This window comes from Strix uralensis, chromosome 10 (assembly GCF_047716275.1).
Source record: "Strix uralensis isolate ZFMK-TIS-50842 chromosome 10, bStrUra1, whole genome shotgun sequence".
NCBI classification, from domain to species: Eukaryota; Metazoa; Chordata; class Aves; order Strigiformes; family Strigidae; genus Strix; species Strix uralensis.
Window position 1 is genome coordinate 3709778 of NC_133981.1, and position 10448 is coordinate 3720225.

Here is a 10448-nt window from a genome sequence, read left to right on the forward strand (position 1 = left end):
GCGTAGCCCCGAGCGCTGCGCCCGCCGCCCAGCTCGGAGGTGGGGGGGAGCGGGAGGGACCGGGACGGGGACGGCAACGGCAACGGGAACCGTCAGGGCAGGACGGGACCGGGACCGGGACGGGACCGTCGGGCACCTGCCGAGCGCCCCCTTTGCGCGCCCCTTGCGCCCCGGTTGCGTCCCCTTTGCGCGCCCCTTGCGCCCCGGTTACGCCCCCGCGATGCGGGTCGCCGGCGCCCTTCTGCTGCTGCCGCTGCTGGCCGGTGAGTCTGCGCCCCCCCCCCCGCCCCCCGCCACCAGCGGGGCCCGGTGGGGGCCAGGGTCCGGCCCGGCCCCGCCGTCCTGTTTCCGGGTGGCCGCGGAAGGGGCCCCCACGCCCCCCCCCCCCGGCGCCATCATCCGCCCCCTGCCCCGCAGGGCTGGGGGGGGCCCTGGCCCCCGACTCCCCCCAGGGCTGTGCCCGTGGCAGCTGCTACCCGGCCACCGGTGACCTGCTAGTGGGGCGAGCCCCCCGCCTGAGTGCCACCTCCACCTGCGGGCTGCGCCGGCCCCAGCCCTACTGCATCGTCAGCCACCTCCAGGTGAGCGGGATGGGGACAGGATGGGGACCGGGGGGGACCGGACAGGGATGGGGGGACACCAGATGGGCGTGGGGGGACACACCGCCGAGCCTCCCGCTTGTAGGAGGAGAAGAAGTGCTTCGTCTGCGACTCGCGGCGGCCCTATGACGCCCGCACCAACGCCAACAGCCACCGCATCGAGAATGTGGTCACCACCTTCGCCCCCCGCCCCAAGAAAGCCTGGTGGCAGTCAGAAAACGGTGAGCGGGGGTGGTGGGATGTCCCGGGGGGCTCTCCTTCCCTTCCTCCCACGCTGAGGAAGTGTGACTCAGCCGGCGGCCGCGGCCGCACCCCTGGATCACAGCCGGATCAGGGGGACAAGCCCTGGGGACCCACAGGTGGGTGCTCCCCACAGTCACGCGTTCTGTCCCCAGGTGTGGAGCATGTCAGCATCCAGCTGGACCTGGAGGCCGAGTTCCACTTCACCCACCTCATCATGACCTTCAAGGTGGGTCCTGGCACATGGCTACCCAGGATGGGATGGGGTGGGATGGGATGGGATGGGATGGGATGGAGTGAAGCCCGTGGGGGCTGTGGGGCCGGCCCCCGTCCCAGCTGGGTGTCCCGCAGACCTTCCGCCCCGCGGCCATGCTGGTGGAGCGCTCGGCTGATTTCGGACGCAGCTGGAAAGTCTACCGCTACTTCGCCTACGACTGCGCTGCCTCCTTCCCCCATGTCCCCCGCGGACCCCCGCGCCGCGTCGACGACGTCATCTGCGAGTCCCGCTACTCTGACATCGAGCCCTCCACCGAGGGGGAGGTAAGGCCCCAGCAGTGCTGCGGGAAGGTTGGGGGACCCCCCCCGCTCTCCCCTCACCACCCTGCTGTGCTCCCCCAGGTGATCTACCGGGTTCTGGACCCCGCCATCCCCATCCGGGACCCCTACAGCCCCGCCATCCAGAGTGAGTTGCCTTGCCCCAGGCTCCCGCCTGGCTGCTCTATTTTGGGCGCAGCTATTTTGGCTGCTCTCACCCTGCTCTGAGCCCCACGGCGGGGTCAGGGCCAGATCCAGCCTGCGGGGGCTCAGGCCTCTCCTGCACCCCTTCCTCTGTGAGAGCAGCTAAAGATCAGGCTGCATCAGGGCAAGTGCAGGGGGACAGCCGTGCTGGAGCTGAGCCCAGCACCGAGCGGTGACTGCGGTGCGGGATGGGGTTAGTGACAAGCAGAGGAGTTGGGCCGGGCGCAGGACACAGCGGGTTAATCACCAAGGGCTAAATTTAGGCTGGGAGCAGGAGAGGAATCTGCAGGGCAGGGCTGCTGGGAAGCTGCAGTCCTGGGGAGCTGTCATGTCCTGCTGAGGCCCCCATGCTGTGCCTGCTGGGCACAGCCCCCAGCGGTGGGTGCCCCACTGCCCAGAAATGTGCTCTTACTCTGGGTGCTTGTTCTGCACTGGTGGGGTCCCAGCCTGCATCTGGGGGGGTGGCCTGCAGGGTCTCAGCCTGTGCACAGCCTGTTCACGCACAACCACGTGCACAGGAGCTGAACCACCGCAGCTACATACAGCCCAGCCAGGCCACGTGTGTGTGAGCCAAACCACGCACAGCCCCGTGCCAAAAAACCTGTGCCTTAGACAGCCATGCAGAGCCCAGCCCAACTGTGCCGAGCCGAGCCGAGCCATGCCCAGCTCCACCGAGCCATCCCCACCCCAGCCGTGCCCGGCAGAGCCGAGCCACGTGTGGACAAGCCCGGCCGCCCTGTGCCAATGTGAATCTCTTCCCCACCCCAGACCTGCTGCGTGTCACCAACCTGCGGGTGAACCTCACCAAGCTGCACACGCTGGGGGACAACCTGCTGGACTCGCGGCGGGAGATCCGGGAGAAGTACTACTACGCGCTTTACGAGCTGGTGCTGCGCGGGAACTGCTTCTGCTACGGGCACGCCTCTGAATGTGCGCCGCTCAGCAGAGCCCCCGCCACTGCCGACGGCATGGTAGGGCGAGATGGCTCCGTGTGCCTTGCTGGAGCCGGGTAGCTGCGCTGCCCGAGCCTGCAGCCCCTCACCATGGCATCCCGGCAGGTGCACGGGCGCTGCGTCTGCGAGCACCACACGCAGGGGCTGAACTGCGAGCGCTGTGAGGATTTCTACCACGACCTGCCCTGGCGCCCGGCCGAGGGCTCCAGCACCAACGCCTGCCGCCGTGAGTGCCCTGTGCCAGCACCGGCGCCTGGCACAGAGATCCCGGTGTCGGGGCTGGCGGGCTGCGCCGTGGCAGGGATTTTGGGGCGCTGCACGCTGGGATGTGTTTGGGTGGGGACTGGCATCCTGCAGACTGGCTGTGGGGGGTTTGGGGTGCAGCAGGCTGTAGTTTGGGGAGATCTGGGGTTGGGAGTCAGGGCTGGGGAGGTTTGGAACAGGGGGTGCTGCCTGCCGGGCGGGGAGTTGGGGTGCTGCATGCCGTGCTGTGGTGCCGTCCCCGCAGGCTGCGACTGCAACGAGCACTCGCGGCGGTGCCACTTCGACATGGCCGTCTTCCTGGCCACGGGGAACGCCAGCGGGGCCGTGTGTGATGGCTGCCAGCACAACACCATGGGCCGCCGCTGCCACCTCTGCAAGCCCTTCTACTACAAGGACCCCAGCAAGGACCTGCGGGACCCCGCGGTGTGCCGAGGTCGGTGCCGGGGGGTGTGTGGCGCAGGACAGGCTGTGCGGGATGGGCCGAGGGGTCGGGGTGCTGACCCTGCCTGTACCCCCAGCGTGTGACTGTGACCCCGAGGGCTCTCTGGACGGCGGGCTGTGTGATAGCGCTGACGACCCAGCACGGGGGCTGATCGCGGGGCAGTGCCGCTGCAAGGAGCACGTGGCCGGTCCCCGCTGCGACCGCTGCAAACCCGGCTTCTTTGGCCTCAGCGCCACCAACCCGCAGGGCTGCCAGCGTAGGTACCGGGGGTGGCACCCGCAGGGGCTGAGTGCATGGCTCGCCCCCCCCAGACGCCACTGACTCTCTGTGCAGGGTGCCAGTGTGACCCCCGCGGCACGGTGGCCGAGGGCGGCCGGTGCGACCCTGTCAGTGGCGAGTGCTTCTGCAAGCGGCTGGTGACCGGGCGCAACTGTGACCAGTGCCTGGTGAGTGGGGCTATGCCGGGGCCTGTGCGTGATGCTCGGGGGCCACGCACAGTGCTTGGGACCATGGCACCGCAGCCGGGCGCTCCCTGACACCCTTACCTTCTCCAGCCCGAGCACTGGGGACTGAGCCACGACCTCCCCGGCTGTCGGCCCTGCGACTGCGACGTGGGAGGTGCCCGCAACAACCTGTGAGTCTTTGAGGGGATGCAGGGGGTGAGGGGGGGCGTCACTGCCGGCACTGGGGCTGATGGTGCCGCTGGGGTATCAGGTGCGCTGTGGAGACGGGGCAGTGCCAGTGCCGCAGCCATGTGGTGGGACGACAGTGTGGCCAGGTGGAGCCTGGTTTCTACCGCATCAACCTGGACCATTACACCTACGAGGCTGAGGATGCTCGGCTTCATCAGGTAGATGCAGGGCACTGGGTGGCTCTTTGTAGAGTCCCCAAGCTGGCAGGCACTGCTCTGCCTGGTTGGCACAGCGGGGCAGAGTGGTGCCTGCCAAGCCAAGGCAATTTTTGGGGTCCCTCTCATGATGCTTCCTCACACCAGGGCTCAGTGGTGGAGCGTGAGCCCCCCACAGACCACCCAGCTTCATGGACTGGGACGGGCTTTGCCCGCGTGCTGGAAGGTGGCTGGGTGGAGTTTCATGTGAGTGATGTGCCTTTCTCCACCGAGTATGACGTGATCATCCGCTATGAGCCCCAGGTGAGCACCAGATGGTGAAGCTGACGGTGGGATGTATCACCAGACTGGGAGGTGGTGGTGGGGAGGCTTTTTGACACAGCCCCTTCTCTGCGGGCAGCACCCGGAGCCCTGGCAGGAGGTGAGGGTGAGGGTGCTGCGCCCCAGCCCCGTCTCCGCCAGCAGCCCTTGTGGAAACACCATCCCAGCTGACGACCAGCTCTCCACCAGCCTCCCCTCCGGTGCCAGGTGAGCACCTCCTCAGGACCAGGCTGTGCCCGGGGCTCACAGGAGGCACCTGGTTGCCCGTGCGCTGCTTTGCCTCTGCCCAGGTACGTGGTGCTGCCTCAGCCCATCTGCCTGGAGCGAGGTGTCTCCTACACCCTCCGCCTGGAGCTGGACTGTGCCACCGCTCAGCAGGATCCCACTGCCAGCGTGCTCATCGATTCGGTGAGGGGCGGCTGAGCAGCGGGACAGGGGACACCAACCCTTCAGGGGGGTGGTGATGCAGCCGTAGGGGACACAGGGAGACGGGTGGGACATCCCACTGACTTGCCCCCCGCAGCTGGTGCTCCTGCCCCGTTACTCCTCACTGGAGATGTTCATCGCGGGTGACCCCAGCTCCATGGAGCGCCGGGAGACCTTCGAGCGATACCGTTGCACCCAGCCCTTCCACACCGCGGGGCCCTCACCCGTGGCCGAGCCCTGCTCCAGCCTCCTGCACAGCCTCTCGGCCATCCTGCACGACGGGGCGCTGCGTGAGTAGGGTCCCGCGCCCCATCCCGCGACCCGCCGCAGCCGCCACTCACCCCGCTCTTCTGCCCGCAGCCTGCCTCTGCGACCCCCAGGGCTCGCTCAGCGCCGAGTGCCAGCCCCAGGGCGGGCAGTGCCGGTGCAAACCCAACGTCGTGGGACGCCGCTGCCACCGCTGCTCCCCAGGAACCTTTGGCTTCGGGCCTGGCGGGTGCCGAGGTGGGTGCCGCAGCCTGGAGAGGATCCTGGGCGCCCCAGGGCTGGGGGTGCTGGGGAGGGAAGCTCTCTGCAGCCCGGGGGCAGACACCAAGGGTGCTGTACCTTCCAGCGTGCCAGTGCAGCAGCGAGGGGTCAGTGAGCACTGTCTGCGACAGCACCACGGGGCAGTGCTCCTGCCGCGAGGGCGCCCACGGCCCGCGCTGCGACCGCTGCCAGCCCGGCTACTGGGGCTTCCCTGCCTGCCGGCCCTGCCAGTGCAACGGGCACGCCGAGGACTGCGACCCCCGGACGGGCAGCTGCCTGCGCTGCCGTGACCACACGGACGGTGAGAGGTGCCAGAGGTAAGCGGGGTGTGTGCCCAAACCGGGACAGGGTGCTGCCGGCAGCCCCGGCCCCCGCTGACCTCCTGCCTGCAGGTGCGCGGACGGACACTTTGGGAACCCGGCGCTGGGCTCCGGGCAGCACTGCCGGCCCTGCCCCTGCCCTGAGGGGCCCGGCAGCCCCCGCCACTTCGCCGCCTCCTGCTACCAGGACAGCCGCTCCCGGCAGGTCGTCTGCCACTGCAGCCCCGGGTACACAGGTGGGTGCCCGCCGCAGCACGGTCGGTGTCCTCGGGGGTCCCCTGTTCCCAGGCACTGCCCAGCGTTCTGTGCCGGCAGGTCCTCGCTGTGATGAGTGTGCCCCTGGGTACTACGGGGACCCGCTGCAGCCCGGCGGGCGCTGCCTGCCCTGCCAGTGCCACGATAACATCGACATGACGGACCTGGAGGCGTGTGACCGGCGTACAGGGCGTTGCCTGCGCTGCCTCTACAACACAGCAGGGCCCCACTGCGCTGAGTGCCAGCCTGGCTACTACGGGGACGCCACACGGCACAGCTGCAGGCGTGAGTACCCACGGCCACGCTGAGATAGACTTGCTTCCAGGGCCCAGCACATCCCTGGGGACCATGTGTGTCCATGGCTGCGCTTGCTGGTGCACAGCGCTGTGGGGTCCCTGCAGCCCTGCCCCGTGCTGGGCTGTCTCCTCTGCCCAGCCCTGGCACTGCAGCCCCAGCCTTGTCCCAACTTGTCCCATCCCATCTACAGCCTCACCTCATGCCCATTCCTGTCCCTGTTGCCTTCCCTTCCCCACTGCCACCCTGACTCTGTCCCCATCCCATCCTTATCCCATCTCTATCCTGACCCTGTCCATGTCCCATCTCCATCCCATCCCCATCAGTGGTCCTCATGCTGTTCCCATCCCACCTCCATCTGGTCCCCACCCCATCCCTGCCCAACCTCTGTCTCTATCCTGCCTCCACCCTCACCCATTGCCATCCCCATCCCATCCCTGCCTGTGTCCCCACACCCTCTGCACCCCCATCCCATCTCCATCCCAATTTCTTCCCCATCCTGTCCCTGTCTTCATGCCCCCATCCCTGTCCCCGTCCCTGTCCCCACTCAGCACCCATCCGGTTCCAGGTTGCTCCTGCAACATGCTGGGCACCGACACCAGCACCTGCGGGCCCCAGCAGTGCCAGTGCGATGGGCGCAGCGGGCAGTGCCACTGCCTGCCCCACGTGGAGGGCCAGAGCTGCGACCGCTGCAGCCCCAACTTCTGGAACCTGGGCAGCGGGCAGGGCTGCCAGCCCTGCGCCTGCCACCCCCAGCACGCCCTGACACCCGCCTGCAACCAGGTGAGACGCAACGGGGACAAGGGCCGGGGGGCCGGGATGGGGTTGGGGGTGCGCTGCAGCGGCGCCAGCCTCGGCCACACCGTGTGTTAAAGAATTTCACTCCTTTTATTCTGTGTCTTTCAGTTCACGGGGCAGTGCTCGTGCCGGCCGGGCTTCGGGGGCCGGACCTGCGCCGACTGCCAGGAGGACCACTGGGGTGACCCGCGGCAGCAGTGCCGAGGTGAGAGCTGGTGCCAGTGGGGGGACCGTGGGGGGGCTGCAGGAGGCCCCACGGCACCCTGACGCCGCTGTCCCCGCAGTCTGCGACTGTGACCCCCGCGGCGTCGCCAGTGCCCAGTGCCACCGCGGCAGTGGCCACTGCGACTGCCGGCCCGGCATCTCTGGAGTCCGCTGTGACCAGTGTGCCCGGGGCTTCGCCGGCGCCTTCCCTGCCTGCCAGCCCTGCCACCCCTGCTTCGGGGACTGGGACCGGGTGGTGCAGGACCTGGCTGCCCGCACCCGGGCGCTGGCGCAGCGGGCCAGCCTCCTGCAGCACACCGGGGCCGCCGGCGCCTTCGAGGGCACCTTCCGGCAGCTGGAGGAGAGCCTGGCCACCGTGCGTGACGTGGTGGCCACCCGCAATGCCACTGCTGCCACCGCCGCCCACCTGACGCACGCCACGGAGGGGCTGCGGTGAGCACCTAGCGTGGGGCACAGCTTGTGGGGTGGCCTCGGCGGCGGGTTGTCACCCCCTTCCCTTGCAGGCGGCAGATTGAGGAGGCGACGGAGAGGCTGACACGGCTGGAGGGGAAGCTGACAGCCACCCAGGATGCCAACTTCAACGCCAGCCATATGCTGAGCGTGGTGGACCGGGGCGCCCGTGCCCTCAACCACAGCCTGCAGGACCTGGAGCAGCGGCTACACACCCTCAAGACCTCTAATTTCCTCGGTGAGCTGTGCAGCAGAGCCAGGCCGGGGCAGTGGGGCCGTGGCCGTGGGTCTGACAGTGCTCCTGCTGCTTCCAGGTGCCTACGACAGCATCCGCCAGTCCCACGGGGAGTCCCGGGAGGCCGAGCATCGGGCGGATGCCTCCACCCGCACCGTGCCCAGCCCTGTCAGCACCTCGGCGGCCACCCGGCGCCGCACCGAGCAGCTCCTGGCCAACCGGCGGGACGACTTCAATCGCCAAAACGCGGCCAGCCGGCGGGCGCTGATGGACCTGGCAGCAAGGGCACGGGCGCTCAGCCTCCACCCGCTCAATGAGAAGGTGGGACAGAGGGAGGGGACCCCGGGGATGGCGCCCGGAGCCGCCTCGAGCCTGTGCTGCCTTGCAGGTGTGCGGTGTGGCGGGTGACGTGCCCTGTGCTGAGAGTCCCTGCGGGGGAGCCGGGTGCCGGGATGAGGATGGGGGACGACGTTGTGGGGGTCTGAGCTGTGGTGGGGCTGTGTCCACGGCTGACAGCGCGCTGGACCGGGCACGACATGCCCAGGAGGAGCTGCAGCGTGCCGCCAGCGACGTGGCCCAGCTCTCCCACAAGGTGCGTGGCACACAGGCACGGGTGGGAGCGGGTGGCGTGGCCGTGCCCCTCCCCAGCCCTCGGGGCTGACGCTGAGGGTCTCTGCCCCTGCTCAGGTGGCCGAGGCCAAGGGGAAGGCAGATGAAGCCCGGCTGCGGGCGCAGGCAGCCCTGGACAGGGCGAACCAGACCAGGGCCCGCGTGGAGAGCTCCAACAAGGAGCTGCGGGAGCTCATCAGCCACATCAAGGCCTTCCTGAGCCGTGAGTGCCGGTGTGCCGGGGGGGGGCTGGCTGCCTCTGCCCGGCATCGTGTGGCTCTGCACCTGCACCACAGTGCACTGACCCTGCACCGTGCCACGCTGCATGGTCTCCGCACTGCATGGGGGCTGTAGTACCCCAGCCCCTGCCCCACGCTGCGTTGCATGGTCCCTGCCCTGCTCTGACCATGCTGTGCCCCCCCAAACCCTCCCCTGCTCCCACACACCCTCCCCTTGGCTCCCCCCTGCCCTCCACCACCCCTCAGTCCGCCTGTCCCCTCCGCCCTGGGGTGCCGCAGGGGACACGCTGACAGCTCCCACCCACAGAGGAGGGGGCTGACCCCGAGAGCATCGAGGTGGTAGCCAGCCGGGTGCTGGAGCTGTCACTCCCTGCCACGCCGGCCCAGATCCACCGCCTGGCCGAGGAGATCAAGGCGCGGGTGCGCAGCCTGGCCAGCGTGGACGCCATCCTGGAGCAGACAGCCGGTGACGTGCGCCAGGCTGGGCAGCTGCTGCAGGATGCCCAGCGGGCCAGGTGAGCCCAGGGGGATGTGGAGGACGCAGCCCCACCCCACGACCCTGAGGACCCCCAGCCCAGGATGGCGCTGAGGCCATGTCGCCCCGGTTGCAGGTCGCGGGCAGAGGGCGTGCGGGGCACGGCCGAGGAGGTGCGGCAGGCGCTGGAGGAGGCACGGCGAGCCCAGGGCATGGCCGAGCAGGCGCTGCAGCGTGCCGCCGGTGACATCCAGCACAGCGAGAGAGCCCTCGGCATGGTAAGGGGCCCTGTCCCCGTGACCTCAGGCCCACGGGGCCGAGCAGGGCCCTGTCCCCACCACGTGGGCAAGCTGACCATGCCCACCCGCCACGCCACCGGTCCCCAGATGCAGGCCCAGACGGTGAGCGCAGAGCAGCAGCTGGCGGGCGCCATGGGGAGGATCGGGCTCCTGGATGGACAGACGGACGCTCTGAAGGTGAAGCGTGCCAACAACAGCCTGGCAGCCACGCGTGCCCAGGAGGCAGCTGGTGCCGCGCGGGACCGAGCCAGCGAGGCCAAGCAGGTGGGTGAGCAGGGAGGGGCGTGGGGAGCTGTTGGGGGGTCCTGTGGGGGTCCCACTGACTGTCCCCGCTGCCTGGCAGGTGCTGGAGGGGCCGCTGCGGGACCGGTACCGGACGGCTCAGGAGCTGGTGCAGCACCGGGCGCAGGGCGCGCAGCAGGCGGGCAGCCGGGCGCAACAGCTGCGGGACGAGGCCGCCGGGCTGCTGCGGGACACCCAGGGCAAGCTGCAGCGGCTGCGAGGTGAGGCTGGGGCGGGGGTTCAGGGGATGGAGGTGCTGGGGGGGAGCTGGACTGACCTGCGTCCCCCCCTGTCCCCGCAGCGCTGGAGGAGGCGTACGAACGAAACGAGCGAGTGCTGGACGCCAAAGCGGCCCAGCTGGGCGGGCTGGAGGCCAGGATGAGGGAGGTGCTGGCCACCATCAACCAGCAGGTCCAGATCTACAACACCTGCCAGTAATCCCCCGGAGGGGCCTGGAACCCCCCGGCACCCTCCCCGCTGCCCGGTCTCTGCCTGCCCCGGAGCTGGGGGGAGGCAGGGTGGGGGCTGCGGGGCACCCCCCTGTGTGAATAAAGTTACAGAGCAAGACTGCCTGGCCTCTGCCCCGTGCCCTGGGCCTCCACATCCGCT

At 69.5% G+C, this 10448-nt stretch overlaps 1 protein-coding gene across 1 annotated transcript; it reads left to right on the plus strand.

Moving 5' to 3' along the window:
• Window positions 1–45: 45 nt before the first annotated feature.
• Window positions 46–10406, plus strand: LOC141947656 (laminin subunit beta-2-like). Its single transcript, XM_074878949.1, has 33 exons — window positions 46–263; window positions 418–581; window positions 685–820; window positions 995–1068; window positions 1191–1379; window positions 1458–1521; window positions 2346–2548; window positions 2636–2756; window positions 3039–3227; window positions 3313–3492; window positions 3570–3682; window positions 3791–3870; window positions 3951–4086; window positions 4231–4386; window positions 4484–4611; window positions 4695–4812; window positions 4928–5120; window positions 5191–5334; window positions 5444–5675; window positions 5751–5914; window positions 5994–6218; window positions 6796–7010; window positions 7134–7230; window positions 7310–7682; window positions 7754–7938; window positions 8015–8256; window positions 8324–8527; window positions 8623–8767; window positions 9091–9298; window positions 9395–9536; window positions 9645–9821; window positions 9901–10060; window positions 10141–10406. Exons 1-33 carry the CDS (start codon window positions 221–223, stop codon window positions 10275–10277), a joined length of 5337 nt encoding a protein of 1778 aa, XP_074735050.1. The 5' UTR covers window positions 46–220; the 3' UTR covers window positions 10278–10406.
• Window positions 10407–10448: the final 42 nt, after the last annotated feature.

What these genes read in the sequence shown, in the direction of transcription:
- LOC141947656 (XM_074878949.1), top strand. Translation starts at nt 221, where the DNA reads ATGCGGGTCGCCGGCGCCCTTCTGCTGCTGCCGCTGCTGGCCG. An exon ending in AGGATGCTCGGCTTCATCAG is followed by an intron (nt 4,087 to 4,230) that starts GTAGATGCAGGG and finishes TCCTCACACCAG; the next exon opens with GGCTCAGTGGTGGAGCGTGA. An exon ending in CCCGCGGCAGCAGTGCCGAG is followed by an intron (nt 7,231 to 7,309) that starts GTGAGAGCTGGT and finishes CTGTCCCCGCAG; the next exon opens with TCTGCGACTGTGACCCCCGC.